General features: G+C 36.7%; 1 protein-coding gene across 12 annotated transcripts; it reads left to right on the plus strand.

The window, feature by feature from the left end:
• The first annotated feature begins 1071 nt into the window (after positions 1-1071).
• On the plus strand, positions 1072-22686 carry LOC112506647 (putative pentatricopeptide repeat-containing protein At3g25060, mitochondrial). Of its 12 annotated transcripts, none has more exons than XM_025110844.1 (17): positions 1072-1345; positions 3817-3937; positions 4096-4187; positions 5054-5213; positions 5313-5451; positions 5977-6070; positions 7491-7631; positions 14515-14627; positions 14713-14826; positions 16217-16440; positions 17837-17895; positions 17982-18167; positions 18279-18402; positions 19849-19907; positions 19985-20130; positions 20771-20935; positions 22150-22686. In XM_025110844.1, the coding sequence occupies exons 1-17, from the start codon at positions 1327-1329 to the stop codon at positions 22441-22443; spliced, it is 2250 nt and encodes a 749-aa protein (XP_024966612.1). In that variant the 5' UTR covers positions 1072-1326; the 3' UTR covers positions 22444-22686. The 12 variants fall into 12 exon arrangements, with proteins under 12 accessions (XP_024966612.1, XP_024966614.1, XP_024966616.1 ...); XM_025110846.1 differs by having other exon boundaries at positions 14527-14627; XM_025110848.1 differs by lacking the exon at positions 7491-7631.
• Positions 22687-23208: the final 522 nt, after the last annotated feature.

The raw sequence follows: 23208 nt of genomic DNA on the forward strand, positions 1-23208 counted from the left end.
GCTCGTTCAATTAAGGAAGCAAACTTAGCGGCCTATGAAGGACGTGCGAATACTAAACCATTTTGGTTCAACGTCATAAACATGTTGATAAAAAGGATCATTTTTTGTCAGTTTTGACACAAACCGTGTTAAAAAGGCGTGTTGCATAGCTCCAGCATGGTCATAAATTTTATAAGAAAAAACAAGGATTGTGAAAAAAGACGATGGTTTTACTTATTTTAGATCAGTAACACACACAAAAAGTTTTTGTATCCAAATTACATATTATTTGGACAAACTTTTGATACATGTATAAATAAAAGTATATTAAAAACTGATATAGGTGTTAGGGCAAGTTAATTTAGCAACCTTAAATATATTGAGAATATGAGAACCACCTATTTTATGTAGTATTCATGATAGATGTCCTGATAAATATTTATGATGAATAATTCATCATTACTCGTAAGCGTTTACTGATAGTACTTACGTGAAAGACAGAGAATCTTGTCCAGTAAAAAGCATAACAAGAACCGAAAGTTTTACACGATAAGTTAGGAAAGTCTCTTATCTGATAAGTGCTTATTGGATTTAAGACGCTTACAAACAATCTAGTTTGATAACCGAGAATGTTATATGATAATGTAAACAAAGTGATATCTCTTGCCAGCAAACATTTATTAATAAACGGGTACTTATGGGTTGTTTGACAGTTGGTGAATAATTTGATGCAGAACGATTAAGTGGTCGAAATGATTAAAATGCCTTTTATAATATAGTGCAAAATAAAATATAAACATTTGGTAATTATTCATAATCAAATTAGGGTGCTCAATGGTTAATGGAGGGACAAGATACAAAATAATAGAACTATTAAGAGACGTATTTTTTTTATCAAACAAGATTCAAGTTTTAGCGATAGTAAATTATACTTGCAAAAGAATTTGTTAAATTGTTAATAATGATTTTGAAATGTTTGTTTCCTTAAAATGTAATATTTTTCCCGTTGGTAATTTGGTATGCATCAGAGTGGTGGCTTTGAGAATTCGTTTTCCTTTTTACATTCGTCTTCTTGATTTTTGGGGTTTTTAGGGGGGGTTTTAGAGAACCAACGTTGTCATTCGCAGAGGGTTTTCCAAGATCTCTCCACAAGACTACAACCACTTAATCTGCACTTTAACCTTGAGAACAGCTTTGATTTGGGCAGAATTTATGCAGCCACAAACAACATCTTCTTCGGGATTTGATTGCGACTTCGAAATCGCTTCGATTTTGTAATCAAATTCTAATTCAACATTGCTTTCGGTTTGGGGAAAGAAGAGCGTACACAGTACCACGAGTGCGACTATGGTGATGCGAGCAGCAGGTAATATTTTCGCCATCTCAATATTGTTATGCACATTTAATAGGGTTCAACTTAGCAAGATACGTATGTAATCAAAGCGAGTTGATGATTGTTCAGTGGCTTTTTAACCAATAGGTTTGAAAACTTATTTTGACTGGTTATCAAATAGTCTTCCATCAACTACTTTTATTCAGGTATATAAAGAGGGAGATTTATTGGCTCAGAGTATTAACGCCAAGTGGAGAATAGATCCTTCCGAACTCAAAAACATCAGGAAATCTATTTCAGAAATCTTGATTTGAAGCATATGTGTATGTTTTCACGAAAGACCATTACATCGTTTTTCCGTGCTTGTAAAGATACTCCATCTGTCGCAAAGATCCATGCTTTGCTGATAGTTTCTGGGTACATTGATAGTGGGAGTTGCAATACCCAACTCATAGCGTCCTATTCTAGAAATGGGGATATTGAATTTGCTCACAAGGTGTTTGATAAAATTCCTAAGAAAGGTGTGGATGCTTGGAACGCTATGATAATAGCTTACTCTCGCAATGATAATCATCGTGAAGTAATTAACCTTTACCAGGAATTGAATTTGGAAGGAGTTAGACCTGACAGCTCAACTTTTACTGTGGCACTTAAGGCCTGCACAAACATGATGAACTTGGGAATGGGCGAAGAGATTCGGAAGCAGGCAATTGACTGTGGGTATGAAGATGATGTGTTTGTAGCTTCTTCAGTGTTGAATTTGTATGCGAAGTGTGGGAAAATGAATGAAGCAATGGGAGTGTTTGAGAAAATGCCGAAAAGAGATGTTGTTTCATGGACTACAATGATTACAGGGTTTGCACAAAGTGGGAGAGGCGGTGAAGCCATAGATGTTTACCGCCTGATGCAAAGGGAAGGCATGGAAGGAGATAAAATTGCGATTTTGGGTTTGATTCAGGCTTGTGCCGATGTTACCAACACAAGAATAAGTCTTTCTGTTCATGGGTATTTGATTAGAAGACATCTTTTCCCCATGGATGTAGTAGTTCAAACCAGTCTTGTAGACATGCATGCCAAAAATGGAAACTTGGAGCTTGCTTCTCGAGTATTTAGATCAATGGACTACAAGAATGTAGTTGCTTGGAGTGCCATGCTTTCTGGTTGTGCTCAAAACGGATGTGCTGGTAATGCATTTGATTTATTAGCAGAGATGCAAAGCTTTGGATTCAAACCAGACATAACATCCATTGTTGGTGCACTTTTAGCTTGTTCTCAAATTGGGACTCTGAAACTTGCTAGATCACTGCATGGATATGTGATAAAAATGCTAGTTTTCAATCAAGTTCTAGGCACCGCATTGATCGATGCATACTCAAAATGTGGGTCCCTTTCTTATGCACGTAACTTGTTTGATAAAATCCCTTTTAAAGATATAGTCTTGTGGAATGCAATGATTTCTAGCTATGGGAATCATGGGCATGGAAATGAAGCACTTTCAGTGTTCCACAACATGTTAGAAGCAAACTCAAAACCAGACCATACGACCTTTGCTTCTCTGTTGTCAGCATTAAGCCATGCAGGTTTAGTAGAACAAGGTAGGCTATGGTTTAAGCTCATGGTTCAGGAATATAACATTGATCCAACCAACAAGCATTATGCTTGCATGGCTGATCTTTTGGCTCGTGGTGGGCATGTTGAGGAGGCTTACAATCTGATTGGCTCGATGAAAACTGAACCAGGGCTTGCCTTTTGGGTTGCCCTTCTTTCAGGATGTCATAACCATGGTAAGTTTCTGATCGGAGAGATGGTGACAAAGAAGATCTTGGTGTTGAATCCTGATGCTAACACAGGGATTTATGCATTGATATCGAATTTTTACGCCAAAGCAAGGAAGTGGGATGAAGTAGCTGATGTGAGAAATGCAATGAAAAGGAGTGGTACAAAGAAAGTGCCTGGTAATAGTGTTGTGGAAGTAAATGGGAAGCTTCATGCATTTCGTATGGAAGAAAAGAGCCATTTTCAGTATCAAGAAATCTTGAAAATTTTGGATATGCTGGATGTTGAGATGACATCAACAGAGGACTAGATGTAAAAAGGAAAAGAATAGAACAGTAAAAATTGCATATGCAGTCATGCTAAGAGGGCTGTTTTATATCAATTGCAAAATGTTTCCACATTGATCAGCATTGGTCATTTGTATACTGCAAAATAGCAGCTTTCTATCTACTAAATTCCAATGAGATGGGGAACAACAGGACATGAAAAATTGAGAATCTATTTTCTATAGACATTAAGATACACAAAAACAAATAAGTTGGGTCAAAAGTAGTTGGCAGAAGACTAGTTGATAACAAGTCAGAATAACTTCTCCAAATCTTATTGGTAATAAACCATTAAAGCTTCAATCAATTTTCTATTGAGTTTGCCAAAAATGAGAAGGAGAAGGTATCGTAAGCCATTGATTTTGTTGAATTTCTGAACACTTTACCTTTAATGTTTTTCAGGTAGATGTTATCAGATATTAAGAAACTATCAAACATCCAGATGGATCGTCAACTCCGTTGCTCTATATTCATGCCGAAAAATCAATAATGGTGTTTTTACATATAGACAACATACTCATAGGTAAATCTATTTTCTTTCCATTGAAGAGTTATGCTTCAATCTGTGTGTTTATATGATTTATTTGGGTTCTACCTTGTAAATGTGCACGACGTGGCATTCAATGTCACTATTTTGAAGTTGCTTTACTGCCCTAATTCACCAATGACAGTTTCTTTCAGGCTTTCAACTGTACCAGAATCATGTAAAACGTTTCTTTCCGAGGTTGATTTGTTGTCGACCTTCATTAGATCTAGTCTTAATGAGATTGAAGGTATAATATCTCATTCATTTTTCAGATTGATAGTACATGTTCAAGGGATGGTGTGGCTGATGGCCTTTTGGGTCAGTTAGCATCATGCATGGTTATTTGTTTGAGATCCTATGATGTATGAATGAAAATTGTTGACTGATAAGTTATAATTATAACGGTACCGATTAGAGATGATTCTTGGTTACAACTAACATTATGAATGAGGAGTGACTGGATAGGGATTATATGTCCATAGTTTCTACTTATTATCTGTGAGTGTATCCAACTTGAGTTTCATCAAATTCCAATATAAAATCATAGGACATTATACCATTCTGCAATATCCAAACATACTAAAGTTTCTAATTTCAATAGAAAAACTTACATAAGTTGCAAAGCAAAATGCAAACCTTTGGATCCATATCAGTTATGCTCCAGATAAATATTTGAACAATAGAAGTTAGATAGTATCCACTTTGATCACAAAGGAGCTGGTGGGATTCTAGAGTTTTTGAATATCCGATTATCCAAATGCAACCCCAAGTTTAATAAATATACTTCCTCCGGTATGATTGGGCATGTTGGTTTTGCTTTTAGTTATTGCATTGTGGCACATACTTTATTCAATTTCTCAAGATATATGGAGATTTAAATACCCTGGAGAACTATAAGTGGTTTGAAACATGAAGCTACAAGTAAAGTGAAACATCAAGAACAACTTTTCTCAGTACCCTGTGTATATTTTTATCTGAGCATTGCATGTGAGCTTCTACATTTAGGTAACTTTGAATGACAGTTATATGCATTAATGTATGATGGCATTTGTGAACATGAATACCTTCTACAATCAATTGTCGGCTGTTAAGTTGTTTGGCATAAATATATAGGCCCCTCTCATTGTTGGTTGAATAGAAGCACTGTCACCAAGGATTTAAATGGTCGAGATGGAGTTTTCCTAGTTGTCACTGGTGCATTCTTTGAGGACTTCCTTGGATCAGGCACGGACTCTACCATTATGTTTGAAAAAGTTAAATCACTTCAACAAAGGTAAAAAATAGTTCGTAAAGTTATCGTTAGCTTCTTCGTTTCAGTTATGTAAAAGTCGTTGATAGTTATGTGCCTATGTGTTCATGTTCACCACTGCAGGTATCCTTCGCTCAATGTTATGGGATTTCAGCACTGCAGAGCAGTTAGCAGTGATGTTGTTAGTTCTCGTTTAGCAAAGACAATCATGAGCGAATATATCACATTTCCTATTTTATTGTCAAACAAGTCTCTTTCTGAGGTAATATTTATAGTCTGATGGACCTTTAGTGTTGGTGAATTTAGTAGTTTAGTGCTCTTTTACATTAGGAGCTGTTGGTTGGTTTTCTTTTAAGTCCTGTATGGATAAAATTGTCTGTGTGGATTAATATGTCTGTATAGGTTGAGAAGGTTTTCGTTTGGAGGGTCTTTTCATATATAAGGAGTGTATTTTTTAATTGGGAGGGGAGGGTTGGAAAAATCTTGGCTTTCTGCATAAAGCTCTCCTAGAAATTTACTGAATAAACCACTTTCTATATCATTAAGCCACTGCAAAACAGTCATATATAGTTGACCGAATAAGCTATGAGTCCCATTAAGCTCATTAAGCTGCTGACAAACAGGCCCCTAGTATGGCCAACATTGGATCTTAAGTCCTCTATACCTTGTTTGCCCATTGTTTCATGTTATTTTATTTTCTGTTTAAGATGAAAAGTCCTAACTAACTGATTCTTGTTGCTTTTTGTAATGAAAGTCGTGTGGTTACATCCATGTTTGTTGTTTGTAGATTTTGGATAGAGTGGGCTACATCATATTTAAAGGCATGGAGGGCCCTCTACTCTTGCATGACAAGGATGCAGGTTTTGAAATTCTGGAGACAGGTAGGCCCCACTCCCCTTAGGGTGCGTTTGTTACACTGGACAAAACATAACAGAACAAGGATCACTGTTCCAACTTTGGGAGGACTTTTATGTGGAACAAGCAGGTTTAAAGTGGAATTTGTTCCACAGGCATGTTCCACCCCCATCCCATGGAACAAGGCAGAACAAACCTATATTTTACCAAAATAAACAATACGCCTCCCTCTTTACCTTTTTATTCATTCTTTAAATTTTATTTATTGTATTTTATGCTCTTTAAACTTTCACTTTACTGTCCACAAAATATTATTTTTATACGGTTATTTTTGGTTAATTTATGTAATTTTATAAAAATCAATAAATAAAAAAATAATATAGAAAACGTATAAAGTTTGCAAACTACATAAAGTAATGATATATTTTATTATAAAATATTTACTTTATTATAATTTAATAAATTGCATAAATGAATCAAAATATATAAAAGATATAAACAACTCATTAGGGGTAAATTGGTCATTTTATCTATTCTGTTCTATCCAGTTCTGTCTTACCAAACGTTGAACATCTGTTCTGTCCTGTCTAGATCCCAAACGCACCCTTAACGTCACCCTTTTGCTATAAAAGAATTTCTTATTCCAAACAGTGGTTTTGCATTCGTAATTGAATTATTATTATTCAAGTATTGCATTATTGCTTTGGTGGATAGTTATAAATGAAATAATTGGAAAAGTTCAAAGATTTGCAAGTCATATGGGCATATGCAATTTGGTATGCCTTCTGTTAATCAACACTGTTTTCATATATGCTGGCACCTCAACTCGACATGTATGAATTGCTTCGTTGTCATTATTGTCCCTGTTATTTTGTCTATATTTTGTGGGTCAATCATATAATGTGATGTACTTCTTGTATAAAAACAGTTGCTCTACCCTTTCGGTAGAGGTTGGGATTGCGTACATCTCACCCCTCCTAGACCCTGCTTTTGAGCGGGATATACTCGGTTTGTTTGATTTGGATGGTATTCTTCCATATTCTTTTGGTTCTTCAATTAAAAATGTTGTTTTCCATTTAATGGTATAAAACAAAAAGGATCCCACTTTTGGTTTTTGTTAACGTTTTTCTCTTTACTAAGATTTTAATGATCAAATTAAAAAAAATCTTAAATTAGAGAAAGATAGCATTTTTTATCAAATAATGAACAGTCTGAACCAAGGTTTCTAGTAACCATGAATGCCGTTCGTGATCAAATCTAGGCGGGATCCATTTCATTGAGAAATCAAAAAATGCTACCGTTTTCACTCAGAAAACCCTAGAAAAGAGCATTAGGAAGAAAGAAGTTGCAACGGAAAAACTTGTGCATCAATGAATTAATATTTGGTCCCATTTTGTTAGCCCTTTTCTTATTTATATTTGTTTTCTTTTGGTCCCATGCCTGCAGCCATCAAGGATTTAATCGTGCAGCAGAAAGAAAAACCAGGATTGTTGCATAATCTAAGAGGCACTTGGGTAAAACCACTTGATGCTTTTAGGGAACCATATCTTTGCTCCCCGTTGCAGAATTTACTTCTTTATCTCCCAGGTAAGGTAGTCGATTCATTTTGGTCCGGAAAATGTCGTTTACTTTTTAATGCAGAATCATAATGAATCATGGTTTTAAAAATTGTTTGAGCCGTATGCCTAGAGGCGCGCCTGGCCTCCTTGAGGCGAGGCTGCTCAAAACCGCACCTGAGGTGGCGCCTCTTGGACCCTGGACGAGGCTTACACCTTAGTTCACTGAGGTGTGAGGCGGTGTCGATGTGTACGCCTCAGATCTGCTTTGGTAATGGTTTTTTTCTATAAGCTTTATGGCAGTAGTTGTACTTCTTTTTATAGTATAAGTGTCCTTTTTATTTTAAATAAATAAAAGTCAAAAAGTCCAATGGCCCCAATTTGTACTTTTAACATTTTAAAACCCAAAAAGCTAGTACTTTCTCCACTCAATCAAAAAGTGTGGTTTGACCCTTCCTCTTCCTCCAAGCAACCAATTTTTCCACACCCTCTCAGCCTATCTCACGGTTTCACTCTTTCCTCTGTGAAGAACCACTGAACCAGTGCCCTTAGTAATCTAGTATTATATATATTGTATATAAATTATATATATATATATATATATATATATATTTGTGTAGTATATATACTGTTGTGAATCAACCCAACTCAACAATCAAAATTAAGAAATGAATGGCAAATTGAAATTAGTAGCAATGGGAAACAAGTAAGATGCAGTGTAATCACTTGCAATGGTCATATGATTACCATTAACAAGGGAAAGGGACGTATGGCAATTCGAGAGGCCATTCTCTCCAGGTTTACAAGGAAAATATATGCATGAAAACAATACTCACCTCACCACCCATTTTATACTTGATTTATTAAGAGTAAATTCCCAAATTTCACTCTAACGCCTTCTCATTCTTTTGGAGTGGTCCCCATGATGTGGTTTTCCCTGCTTCCTTCTTCTACTATAAGTGAATTGAATTGGGGTATTTATAACATATACATATTTTGGTGTATAAATATTTCTGCCTCGGCGCTTACGCCTTGTCTCGTTGAGGGGAAACGCCTCGAGGCCCGATTCCCCTTATTAAAACGTTGTAATGCAGTCTTATTGTTTAGATTTGGCTAATTTCAGCTGCTCAAATGTAAACATTTCATTTATTGTGGGGAAAGTCGGTGTTATATATAGGGCAAATTGCATGAAAATGAGACGTACTTTGGTCTGATTCCTATTTTGTGTAGCGTATTCTCAAAACCTTCATTTTGGCACCTTAGATATGATGTCTCAAATATTTATAGCAAAGTATGTTACACAAGTTAGGAATCGGACCATAGTACGCTGCATTTTCATGCATTCACAAATGTAAACTAGGTACCTAAATGTTTGAGATGTCACATTTGAGGTACCATAATGAAGATTTTGGAAGTACGTTACACAAAAGTTGCATTTTCATGCAATTTGCCCCTTGGTATATGATATTCTTCTACAAATAATTATGATGTTTATGACAATTTTGGCAAAGACAGTGTTTAATGCAGCAAAACTGTAAGGTTGCGTTTGGTACTGACGGGACAGAACAGAACATGGATCACTGTTCCAATGGAAACCCAAGAAGATAAAAAATACTTAATTCACATAAACAATACTTCTTTATTATATGAACAAAGATGTGCAGAATTCATACGCACACAACAGTCTGTACAACAAAACAGAAGGCATATAAATATATATATATATATATATATATATTTACAACCAACTAGGACAGTTGAGATAGAAGGAGACTTTGGCGGGAAGTAAGCAAACTGTCAAGAGGAGACTTTGGCGGGAAGCAAGCAAACTGACACCAACAGTAACTGTCAAATCTGTTAATTAACAGAAGTTTGACTTATTCTTCAACATGCCCCCATAAGTTAAACTTCATGAACTCCCAAGGCCCTTTTCAGAATAATAAAATATCCTCGTTTAAGGGATTTAGTAAATATATCAGCAACTTGATCTTGAGACTTGCAAAACAGAACATCAACTTCATTTTGATGAATAAGCTCCCTGATAAAATGAAATTTGATCCGTATGTGCTTGCTTCTTCCATGATAAACTGGATTTCTAGTCAATGTGATGGCAGATTTGTTGTCACAAAAGATCTGTGTGCAGGAACTTTGTGGAATTCCCAGTTCCTCCAAGATACCTCTAAGCCACAGCGCCTGACAACCTGTGGAGGATAAAGCCATATACTCTGCCTCTGTAGAAGACAGGGCAACAACCTTCTGTTTCTTGGATTGCCAAGAAATGACACCTGATCCTAAACTGAACACATACCCGGTTGTACTTCTACTATCTACAATGTTGCCCCCATAGTCACTGTCACTGAACCCAACCAATTTAAAATCCTGAGAGTGCTTGTAAGTGATACCATGATTGAGTGTTCCTTTGACATATCTTAAAATTCGTCTTGCAGCATCCAAATGCTCCTTCTTAGGATTTTCCATAAACCTACTCACAAAGCTAACAGAAAACATGATATCAGGCCTTGTGGCCGTGAGATACATAAGACAACCAACTAAGCTGCGATAAAGGGTGGAATCAACTTCCCTTCCATCCTCCCCTTTTGAGAGTTTCAAACCAAATTCCATAGGTGTGTCAGCAGTAATATTATCCTCCATGTTAAATCTTTGAAGCAAGTCTCTTGCATATTTTTTTTTAGAAATGGTAATACAGTGTGTACCTTGTGTTGCTTCAATTCCAAGGAAGTAATGCAAGAGACCTAAGTCAGTCATTTCAAAGTTTTGCTTCATTGAATTCTTGAACTCATCAATCAGTTCGGTTGAATTTCCTGTGAAGATCAGATCATCTACATAGATGCATACTAAGAGAATTGAGTGCTCAGTTTTCTTGATAAATAGAGTATGCTCATAATTACATTTGATGAAGCCATGCTCAAGAAAATGTTCCTCAATTCTGCTATACCAGGCCCTAGGGGCCTGTTTTAGGCCGTATAGGGCTTTCTTGAGGTGACATACCTTGTGTTCCTCACCCTTCCTTTTGTACCCTCTTGGTTGATCAATATACACATTTTCTTTTAAATATCCATTCAGAAAAGCTGACTTAACATCCATTTGATGTACAAGCCAGTTGAATTGTGCAGCAATTGCTAAAATCAAACGAATAGTTTCAAGTCTAATAACAGGAGCGAATACCTCTTGGTAGTTAATTCCAAATTGCTGTTTGTGGCCTTTAACAACCAGTCTTGCTTTATGCTTGTCTACCTCACCTTTTTCATTGAATTTAGTCTTGTAAATCCATCTGACTCCTATGGATTTTTGGCCTCTAGGTAGTTCCACCAACTCCCATGTATTGTTCTTCAAGATTGAGTTCATCTCAGAATCCATTGCATCTCTCCATTTCTTTTCTTGACATGCTTTTTCATAATCCAAAGGATCAGCATCTGCAAACAAGGCAAAATCAGCAAGATTATTTGTAATTATAGGCTGAGTACTGCTGTACAAATCACTCAGACTCCTAGTTCTTCTGTTTACACGTTCTGATGAGGATGAACTTTCAGGACTATTATCCACTGTATTTTGATGAATTTGACCATCAACATTTGAAGATCTTCTTATAGGCGTATTAACAGATGTTGTCATAGGGTAAGAGGGGTCATTTTGATCAAGATTTTCATCAAGACAATTTTGAGAATTGTTTTGTTCAAGGTGTACTTTTTGTTGAGAGCTATAATCATCTAGGATGCAACATCCATTCTCATCACATGACAACCCATCCCATGTCTTGTCTTCATCAAAAAGTACATCCCTACTTGTGATGACCTTTTTGGTCAATGGGTTATAAAGTTTGTAGGCTTTGGTGTTGTAGCTGTACCCCACAAAGATAGTCTTTTCAGACTTTTCATCTAGTTTCCCTCTCTTTTGCTTTGGAATGTGAGCATAAGCCACACAACCAAAAGTTCTTAGGTGATTAACACTAGGTTTAAATCCATTCCAGACTTCTTGAGGAGATTTGTTTGAGAGGCTTTTTGTAAAAGATCTGTTTGTCAGATAAGCAGCACAAGCCACGGCTTCTGCCCAGAAAATATTAGGAAGATTTTTGGACTTGATCATGCATCTTGCCATCTCAACTAAGGTCCTATTTTTTCTTTCTGCCACCCCATTCTGCTGGGGTGTGTAGCTTGCAGTCAATTGGTGATGAATACCATTTTTCTTTAAAAAATCTTCAAATTCATGTCCTACATATTCCCCCCCACGATCAGTTCTTAAGGTTTTGATCTTGCACTCACTTTGTTTTTCAACCATGTCTTTGAAAAGAACAAAGCAGTTGAAGGTCTCAGATTTTTCCTTGAGAAAATAGATCCATATTCTTCTACTGTAATCATCTATGAAGGTTAAGAAGTACCTGCTCCCACCAAATGAAGGGGTTCTCATTGGTCCACAAATATCAGAATGGATGAGTTCTAATTTTTTAGAGGCTCTCCAATTCGTATCATGTGGAAATGCTTCCCTTGCATGCTTTCCAAGAGCACAACCTTCACAGATGTGACTGAGAGAAGTGACTGCTGGTAAACCTTTTACTAACTCAACTTTGTGCATGTGAGATAGAGTATTCAAACTCATGTGCCCAAATCTGTTATGCCATAAAAGTGAAGTGTCTCTAATACTTACGGCTAAGGAGAAGAATTTCTCATTATTGAACTTAATGGGGAACATTTTATTACCTGTCATGGTAATTCTGTCTATTGGAGTATCATTGGAGTCACTTATCTCACAACCTTCTTCTTTAAAAATAATTTTGTATCCTTTTAGAGTTAACTGTCCTACACTTAATAAGTTGTGCTTAAGTCCAGGAACATAGAAGACATTTGAAATTCTCTTTTCTTTGCCTCTGATCTTGACAGAAACTTCCCCACTTCCACATACATTTAATTTTTTATCATCACCAGTCCTTACATCTTTTTTTTTTCAGATTCTTCCAAGTTCACGAATAGATCTCTATTACCAGTCATATGGTTACTACATCCACTATCAAGGTACCAAAGGTCATTTGATGTGTTTTCTTGAATGTTTAACATCATAAACATAGTATCAACACTATGACCTTCTTCTATGTGTAAGAAACTAGACGTCTTACTTTCTTCAGCAATTCTCTTTCTACAAAATTTAATTGTGTGTCCTATTTTATCACAATAGAAGCACTTAATTTGAGTATAAGGTTTACCTCTCCCTTTGCTCTTGAAAGATCCTGATCCTTGTTCTTCTTTATTTGAGTCCAAATTCTTTTGCTTGTCACTTGTGTTGGCTTCCCATGATGTACTAGTTTGAAAGGCATGTTCCATTATAGATGTATCGAACTGTCTCATTCTTAGTTCATGAGACTGTAGAGTTCCCAGAAGGCTTTCCAAGGAAAGAGTCGATAAATCTTTGGATTCTTCTATGGCAACCACCACGTATTCGAATTTTCTTGTAAGGCTCCTTAAGATTTTCTCAACTACTCTTCTATCWCTTATGCTTTCTCCATTCAGCCTCATCTGATTAAGAAGGACAATTACCCTTGAATAAAATTCCTCTACTGACTCGGTTTCTTTCATTTTAAGACTGTCAAATTCACATCTCAGTGTTTGTAATCTGACAGTCTTAACTTTCTCTTCCCCTCTGTAAGATTTAAACAGCATCTCCCATGCTTCTTTGGCTGTTTGAGATGCTGAAATCCTCTCAAAAATATTCTCGTCCACCGCTTGATAAATCAGAAAGAGTGCTCTTTTGTCCTTCCTTCTAGATTCATTAAGCGCAATAGTTTGTTGTGCAGAAAGTACAGTTGGGTTATCTGGTTCTTCAACTCCATTTTCGATAATTACCCACAAATCTTGAGACTCGAACATTACTTTCATCTGGATGCTCCAATGAAAGTAGTTTCTTCCATTCAGTTTTGGCAATTGAATTGGTGTTTGTGATTGAAGAGCATTATGCGAACTCGAAGCCATAGAAACAGGGCTCTGATACCATATGTTGGAAACCCAAGAAGATAAAAAATACTTAATTCACATAAACAATACTTCTTTATTATATGAACAAAGATGTGCAGAATTCATACGCACACAACAGTCTGTACAACAAAACAGAAGGCATATAAATATATATATATATATATATATATATTTACAACCAACTAGGACAGTTGAGATAGAAGGAGACTTTGGCGGGAAGTAAGCAAACTGTCAAGAGGAGACTTTGGCGGGAAGCAAGCAAACTGACACCAACAGTAACTGTCAAATCTGTTAATTAACAGAAGTTTGACTTATTCTTCAACAGTTTGGTAGGGCTTTTATGTGGAACAACGTGTTCCACCCCCACCCCATGGAATATGGTGGAGCATACCTATATTTTACCAATATAACCTCAAAATAAAACCTAATTCTTTTCTAAAACATCAAATAAGCCTTCCTCTTTACATTTTTATTGTATTTTATGCTCTTTAAACTTTTACTTTACCGTAGACAAAATATTATTTTTATACGCCATCTATATTTTGATTAATTTTATGTAATTTATTAAATATTAATGATAAAAAGTTACTATAAAAAAGGTATCAAATAAAAATTGGAAACTACATAAACTTTTTATTTGGTGTCATTTTGATTGTCTTTGATGAAAACTTTCTAATGATATATTTTGTTATAAAAAATATTTATTTTATTATCACTTAATAATTACATAATTAATTAAAATATATAAACAACTCATTAATGGGTAAATTGGTCATTTTATCTGTTCTGTTCTGTCTTACCAAATGCTGAAAAACTGTTCTATTTTGTCCTGTTTGGATACCAAACCCACCCTAAAAGAACGTTCATGATGCTACTAAGATCTAAATGCATATTAAAGCAGTTTGGAGGGACCGTTAGCTTATGTTCTAGTAGTACAATTTGCAGGCTGCATTGAGGTTGACGAAGTTAATAACCGCTTGTTCCTTTCCGACATAAATCACCACCGTATAATTGTGTTTGATGGCAGCGGAAAGATCTTAGATTGTGTATGTAAGGAATTCCATTTGCAACCCACATGATGTAAATTTGATAGGGGCAACTAAAAGCTGTTGTTAATACCTCATTTTACAGATTGGATCTTCTCCTGGATTCGAGGATGGAGAGTTTGAATCTTCCAAGATAATGCGCCCTGCTGCTTCGGTTTATGATGCTGCTGAGAATTGCCTATATTTTGTTGACTCGGAGGTATGTTGCAAGGTTACCGGACCTTTGCTTAAAATAGGAGGCTTACAGGAACTGTTTATCGTATTATTATGTTTTCTGACACTCGCTCCGCCCAAAATAAATGACCACAATGAAAAAGGCACACGGTTTAAGAAATCTGTAGTTATTACACCTTTTAGTTAACTAAATGACAATTTTACCTCTAACAATAGAGGGAGTAATGGATTTCTCCATCTCATAATTAAGGTAGAATTCAAAAGTGGACACTTATTTTGCGACAAACTAAAATAGAAATATGGACACTTATTTTTGGGACGGAGGAAGTACATCTTTCATGTGGTATGAATAGAGATGGAAATTTACCCGTAGGGGTGGGGATTCATTTTCACATCCGAAGCGGGGTTGGGATGGCATTACCCACCCCTAATCCAACCCTGATTAATTTTTTTATTTTATTTAATAGTGTGTATAAATAAATATTTATGTATGTATTTGATTTCCAATATTGGTAATTAGTGTAGTGATGACTCATTATAACTTCAACTTTAAAATACATTATTTTTATTGTTTTTTACTAAACGGGCACCCAACGGGTTCGGGGAAATTTGGGATCCTCATTTTGGTTAACCGGCTGTAGAAGCTTTTACTCGAGGTTATCTAGGTAAGCGCCCTGTAGTAAGAGGATTAGTTATGAACCATGTAGACCATCCACATGGGGGTGATGAAGGAAGGGCCCTAATTGGTAGAAAAAACCCACAACCCCTTGGGGTTATCCGGGATTCCTTCCCCTGAACCCGTCGAGATTAGTCGGCGTCAGGGTCAGGGTCAGGGTCAAGGACTAGGGATACATTACCCGCCAAATACCCACCCCGTTTCCGTCCCTAGATTTGAAGTATAATTTATTTGGCGATGTGACTTATCAGTTAATGCAGCTAACAGAGCTTGTTTGGCTTGAAGCTCAGCTTGTGAAAGAATAGGTAGGCTTGAGCTCAACCATGGCATGCCAAGTGAAAGAGTTGGGGCTTAGGTTCGATATGCCATAAGTCTGAGCCTTGCATTGCCTTGTATAGCTCATTGGCTTGGTTCCAATGGGCATAGTGTAGGCTCGAGCCTTGGCTTGGTCAATATGGACAAGTGAACCCTTCAAAATTATAAATAAAACACACTTTTATAAGACTCCAGATAGAAGTTCTGAGCATTCCAAGACTATTGAGCTGAAAAAAAATATAAACTACATTATGGCTCGTATAGACTCTGTGGGCCTGGCTGGCCTGGCTTAGGCTTGCCAAGTTGTTTAAGGAATTCTTGAAATGGATTTTGAAATGCATAATTTCAACTATATTTATGTGCAGTAGTTTTATTATGGTTTTTACATTCTCTTATTCCCCATTTCCTTTTGATATCATTAAAGAATCATGCCATAAGGAGAGCTGATATGGAGAGCAGGACAGTGGAGACGTTCTATCCCAAACTCAATGATGATAGGACGAAAAGTAGTCCATGGAGCTGGATCATTGATAAACTTTGGAGTACAAAAGCTCCTTCAAATTCGGCGGAAGTTGATCCTAAATTACTTTTTTATCCTTGGCATCTGCTCAAATCGTTGGAAAATGACCTCTTAATTCTCAACCGCAGGTAAAGAACGTGTTACTTTCTGCAACTTTACCATATCTAGATTTGCATACTGCATATCTGCGTCTGGCTTATTTCGAGTAAATTACGATTTTCATCAGGGGCGGTTTGTTAATAACGTCGATTTTCGTTCCTCTGATTTAGAAATTGTGATTTTTGGTCCATATGGTTTGCAATTTATTGCTATTTTTGTCCCTGGACTAATTCCTACCTTTAAGTATAAGGGACCAAAACAGTAAAGAATTGTAAACCACAGGGACCGAAACAACAGTAAATTGTAAATCATAAGGACGGAAATAACAATGAATTACAAACCGTAGGGATGAAAATCGCAATTTCTATACAATAGGGACAAAAAATGCAATTTTTAACAAACCACAGGGACGAAAAATGTAATTTACTCTCTTCTTTATTTACTGCTAGAAGAGTCCACATTTCTATTATAGCTTGTCCCAGATAATAGTCCACTTTCAAAAGTACCTACTTTCCAGTTCTACCCTTAATTATGAGATGGAAAAATCCATTACTCCCTCTATCATTAAGACTAATCGAGGGTAAAGTTGTCATTTTGTTAATTAAAAAGTGTAAATAATTACACATTTCAAAACTGTAGCTATTTATTTTGGGAAGGAGGGAGTATGTATTAAGCTGTTTCTAATACTGAACTGCTATCAATGAAGTGAGTTGGTGAGTCCTTATTATATGAGCCACTGGTGCTTTTCATATGAATTTCATGAAAGCTTTTTTTTGGAGTAACTGTGGGTTTCCAGGCTAGCTTACGCACACTGACTAATCCCCCGGGCGACCACGAATGGCCTAGAGTTGTCGCAGGTGAACCTCCATTGCCACAAGGGCTTTGGCCGCACTTGGATTCGAATCCGGGGTAGATGAGATTCTCCACTACATTCCTCCTTAGGCTTAACCAGCAAATAGACAACAATCACATATTTGAACATTTTCAACCCAAGTAAATACTTGGAATCACTATTATCTTGATGAAATAATATTGATGTAGCAATATCGAGTGGGACTCTTTTTCTGAAAGTTTATGAGTTACCAAAAATCTGAATAAGAAAGACATTTAGGATAATTTTGGTACTCTGAACCAACATGAGGATTGGGTCTCCGAGAGGTAACCGGGATCTTATGACCACCAATCAAAACATTCTCGCATCTCTCTTCTCATAAACTGGCACCTAACACATGCCACAAAGAAGCATTCCCTGAAGGGATTTTCATCAATCAAGCTAAATATGTTAAAGATTTACTGAAGTTGATGTTGATCCTTCGGGAAATCAGTTGATGTTAGTGCGCCACAACCCAACTTTCTTTTCATCTAATAACTGGGTTTGAATCTTCATTGACTTTGCAAGTTTGCATTTGGTAAAATGTCATGCAGTTTTGAAACCTTATGGATCATGGATCTGTCGTCTGGTCTTATTAAAGAAGTCGTTAAAGGTTCGCATTTCATTTTCTAGACATTCTTTCGATTATTTTCGATTAATTATATGTTTGGTTAGTCACTAGTTGTTTGCACAATGAAGGATCTGCAAAGATTGTAGAGATTAGTGGACCGTTGATCCTAAAGAAGTCATCCCTTTTGACGGATATACCGGCTAATAAGCTGCCACAGCATATTGCCACTAATTTCTCAGTAAATGGAATTTCACACGCGGGTCTGCTCTCTTCTGTGGTGACTTTTCAGGACAACATCGTGATTTCTGATGCAGGTAAGATATTCAGCAGATAATTGGATTATACTTCAAATGTTATCTTCGTCTTTTTCTTTTTAATTGAAGAACTACACGATGATGTATTTTCTGAGAATTGGGTGTGTTTAGATGGTCAGGTGGTATGGAGGTACAACAAAACTTCCGAGTCAATGACAAGCTTTGAGTTCTCAAAGTTTGGAATACTTGGATTACCGTATTGGTTGGTGTCCCCTATGGAATCAGCTTACGCTACGTGAGTAGCCTATCCGTCTGACATTTCTCATCCTGTTTACTTGTAGTATTTTATGTATATATATATATACATAGATGAAGGATCGTGTGAGGGTAGGAGTTAAGGTGAGAAGCGTAAGAAGGGATCTGCATCCTTGCTCACTTTTAATCTCACCCCCACCCCATGAATTGCGTTTGATACGAGAATTGATCCGGTGCATCTCAGTACTGTTGATCTTCAATTAGGATTGATCCAAGAGTGGAGATCCCTTATTACCCTTCTCCACCATAACTTCCATCATCACCGAAACCCAACACTATATACATATACACACACACATATATATGTAGAGGTGGTTTCTTTTACAAACCCATCTAGTCAAATGAAAATCTGTTCAATGAATATCTCAATTGTTATCTAATATAAAACGTTAGATCATAATAAATGAACTGTGATAATCTTCCATAAATATCCAAATCATAATAAATAAACTCTCACCGTTTCTATAAATATCTCAATAATTGGTTTGTATGGTTTGTTGTAATGGTTGGGTTTGTATAAGATCTCTCCTCTATATACATACACACACGCACATATATCTATACATCATATAGAGGTGCAGATTCAATTAGGAACCTTAAATATTTTGTGAACTAGGTATCACTTATTTTAGTATTCATGATGGATGTCGTGACTGATGATCATGATGAATAATATTCAAGGTTATTCATCATGAATACTATATCAAATAGGTGATTCTTGGGTTATCAAAATATTTAAGGTTCCTAAATGAACCTCCATATATATATATATATATATATATATATAGAGAGAGAGAGAGAGAGAGAGAGAGGGAGGATCAAACGAGAATGCCAACTATTTAAGAGAATACGAAAATGGCCAAATCACGTGCAAAATCACATGTGATTTTACATTAACGGTCAAAATAGGTGTGTTGACGACTTTGGCTCAACTTCAAGTGGTGGGGCAAAGTCGCGTGAATCACATGCGATTTCGTACGTGCTGTTAGTGTAAAATCACATGTGATTCGGCTGTTTTCTTATTCTCTTAAATAGTTACTGTTCTTGTTTGAACCCGTCTCTCTCACTCTTTCTCTCTCTCTCGCTCGAGAGGGTTGGTTTCGAAAGAGAACATGGTCAAATATAAGAGAATACAATAACACCTATGTCACATGTGATTTTAGACTAAAAATCACATGTGATTCAGGTTCGGTCGATGTAGGGGCCTGCATGCATGCGTTTGGCCGGGCGATCTAAGAGCATCGACCGAATCTTAATCACATGTTATTTTTAGTTTAATATCACATGTGATTAAGGTGTTCTTTCGTTCTCTTCTTTTGACATTTTCTCGTTTGAACCTCACCTCTCTCTCTATATATATATATACACACACACATATGTGATGTCCCATTAAGGTACTCATGCATTCTTTCTGCTAATATCACAGTGGTTTTGGTATCCCGGGAGTTCACGTCGATCATATTCAAAATTTCAGCTTGTTACCAGGTAATTGGCTCTTCACTCGACACCCCAAGTGATGAAATTGACCAAGGCTTAACCATTCCTGTGGCATCATGAAATAGGTAGGATTAACATACAGATGACCATAGAAATCCCTCAAGATACCGAGCTTGTGGAACCGCTAGATGAAGGTTGTATATGGCGGCAGACAAGAGGCACAGCCACTGAAGTTCTAACAGGCGAGAACAAAGCCGAATCCACAGAAAAGGTTCAATTTCAGGCCTCTTTTTAACCTCCTTATCGGTTTTTTTCTTCTTCTTGAGTTCAAATCCAACACGTATGGGCTATTTATTTACAACTGCTTTGTTGGTTTTCTATCAAGTCCTGTATGGATAAAGTTGTTTGTGTGAATTAATCTGTCTGTATAGATTGAGATGTTTTTGTTTGGAGGGTTTTTTCGTAGATGGAAGGAGCGTGTTTTTTAAGTGGGAGGGACAGGTTCGGAAAATATTGGCTTTCTGCATAAAGCTCCCCCTAGAAGCCTACTGAATAAGTCACTTTCTATATCATTAAGCCACTACCAAACAGTCATATATAGCTGACTGAATAAGCTGAGTCCCATTAAGCTCATTAAGCTGCTAACAAGCAGGCCCTTAAGAGTGTTTCTTTATGGCTTCATCGCTAAGCCATTAAGCCAAAATGGTTATATGGAATAAACCAGGCCCCCTCACTTGTCCCATTAGGCGAAATCGAACAAATTAATACCAGAAATTCCCAGGAAATAATCGAACCCTCAAACCCATAGGTCTCCCGTCCATCAAACAAACATTTATCCAGAAAGACAACTTAACCCATACAGAGCTTAATGGAAAAAAGTAAACAGCCTTACTTCAAATGTATGCATGCAGGTCGGTATTGCCCAACAATTTTACGATGATTTGGATGGACTTGCGTCTTTATTAACACAAGAAGAAGTCAATGCTGAAGAGGATTATACGATTTGTGATGCGCAACTGCAAGATGGAAAAGTACGCATTGATTGTGCCGTCAATACTAGCCCCGGAACAAGTGAGGTAAATAAGTAATGTTACTGATTTGAATCACCCAGATTCCTTCAAGTATTTTATAGCTGATAAATAGCGAGAAGTTCATATAAGAAAACTAAATATCGTGAGAATAGAAGGTTAAAGGAAGATGAATATGTGAATCATTGAAAAATTTGGAAAAAAATCTATTTTAAGATGCATATATAGATCGACATTACAGATTACTCTTATGGGTTCTCACTTCATGTATGCATCTTCAAATGGATTTTTTTTCAGTGATTCATATATGAACCTTCCGTTCTTAACTTCTCTCGATATTTAGCCTTCTTTTTTGAACGGGCCCACAAATAATCAAACAATTTAACAAACCATGTGGAAAATCAAAATTAGGGGTTTTCGTGGAAACCATCCTTCTACTCTTTAAGGTGGAGGTCATGTTTGCATACATTCCACCTGTCAGACCCTACTAGGTATTGGAATGGGGCGGGGACCCCAATCCCCATCTCAGTCCCCATTCCCAACGGGGAATCAGGGATATTCTTTCCCGTTTCTGTGAGACATTTTAAATCAAATGTGCTGAACACCAGAGTCAATCGAAAATGCTCCATGTTTTAATCTCGCATATTTCCAAAATTTCGTTTTTATAAAGTATCAAATATTTATATGTGAACAAAATCACAACATCATACACAATTGTGTGATCAAACGATTTTGGCTCTCCATGTTTTTTATCTAAAAAAAGTAAGACAAGTTTAAAAAAAAAGTATATAAGAAGTTAAAATACTCTTTTTAGATCTAAAAAATACCAAATCTAATTCTTTATAAATAATATATAATATTTTTAATATATGGGGACGGGGCGGGGTAGTGATCATGTTACCCGGCCCCGTCCCCGTCCCCGGCCCCGTCCCCATCCCCGGTTTTTAACTTTTGGGGACCCCCGTCCCCATTTCGGTCCTGGTTTTGCGAGAAGTCCTTGGCTGCGTCGGGCCTGGTACACTGGGTTCCTCAATTCGGGGGGGGGGGGGGGGGGGGGGTCTCATTCCCATGCATAGGCGCCGCCTCCGGGTGGGATATACCGTGCCCATTTGGTTTGGTTTCTTATGTGGCAAATCAAAAGCTTGCAATTTTTTGTAGCTTCTAATTTAACTTTTTTTTTTGAAAGGCAAGCTTCTATTATAATTCGATTAGGTTAATGCGATACTTATTTATGACGGAAATATTGGATGATTTTGTTCCAGGTTATTATCAATGCTGCGTTGTACTTGAGAATCAAAAATGGGAGCGATGAGTCTAAGCAGCAACAGGTGGGTAGATTGGTGGATGCTTTAAACCCAAGCGGGAACAGTAAGGCACAAACAGATGCGTGCGCACAGATAGTATCGAGATCAGAGAAAAACCCGGAAGATTTGATCTTTGTGAGGCCATTACATGTGAGGTTAAAGATTAATTCTCTTGATCACCCAAAAGCAGACAACTCCAAAGACATAATTTTGACAGAATCTTCTATACAAGTTCATGTTTCTCCCAAGTAAAAATTACCTTTTTGTCCCTTGGGGAGGCTCAACACCTTTGTATGGTATTTGTAGGATTATCCTAGGTTTTTCTGGATTTCAAGTTATAATCTTTTGGATTTAAGAGATGACATGAATTTGAGGTGTGTACCTGTGCTGTTTGAAGGTCCCCGTGCATGCCGGAAAATAGGTGTGCCACCAGCCTGCCGCTGCGATGGTGGTGGTTGGTTCTCCGACAGCCAACAGTAGGCATATGGTTCTTATTGTGGTGGCATTGGCCAAAAGTTTGAAAAAAGACCAACAGACTTTCATGTTCGAGTGATGAGTCTTTTTGGACAGTTTTTTTTAAGCAAATAAGCATTTGGCATTGCTGAAACTTGTTAATTACATTTTTATGACCTTTAGAATTGGTTGGTTAATGTGGTGAAATAAGTGAATTGGTTGATTAATGTGGTGAAATAAGTGAATTGGTTGATTAATGTGGTAAAATAAGTAAATAACGGGAAAAACTCGATGGGGTCTTATATTATGAACTTCAGAATTAGTTGGTCAATGTGGTAAAACAAGTACTCATACGCATTTCATAACCACTGCCGTTTCATAACCACTGCCGTTAGAAGTTATCCGAGAGGATCCTGCTTTATGCAATCTTATTTATGTCAGAATCGGTTCAAATGATACATTAAAAAAAAAGTAAATATTAATGTTGATTTGTGTGAGAAATCAATTAGTAACTATGGTTGCATTTAGTAAGATAAAGAATGAATGCATTTAGCAATATAGAAA

This window comes from Cynara cardunculus (genome assembly GCF_001531365.2).
Source record: "Cynara cardunculus var. scolymus isolate 2C chromosome LG 2, CcrdV1, whole genome shotgun sequence".
In the NCBI taxonomy this organism is placed as follows: Eukaryota; Viridiplantae; Streptophyta; class Magnoliopsida; order Asterales; family Asteraceae; genus Cynara; species Cynara cardunculus.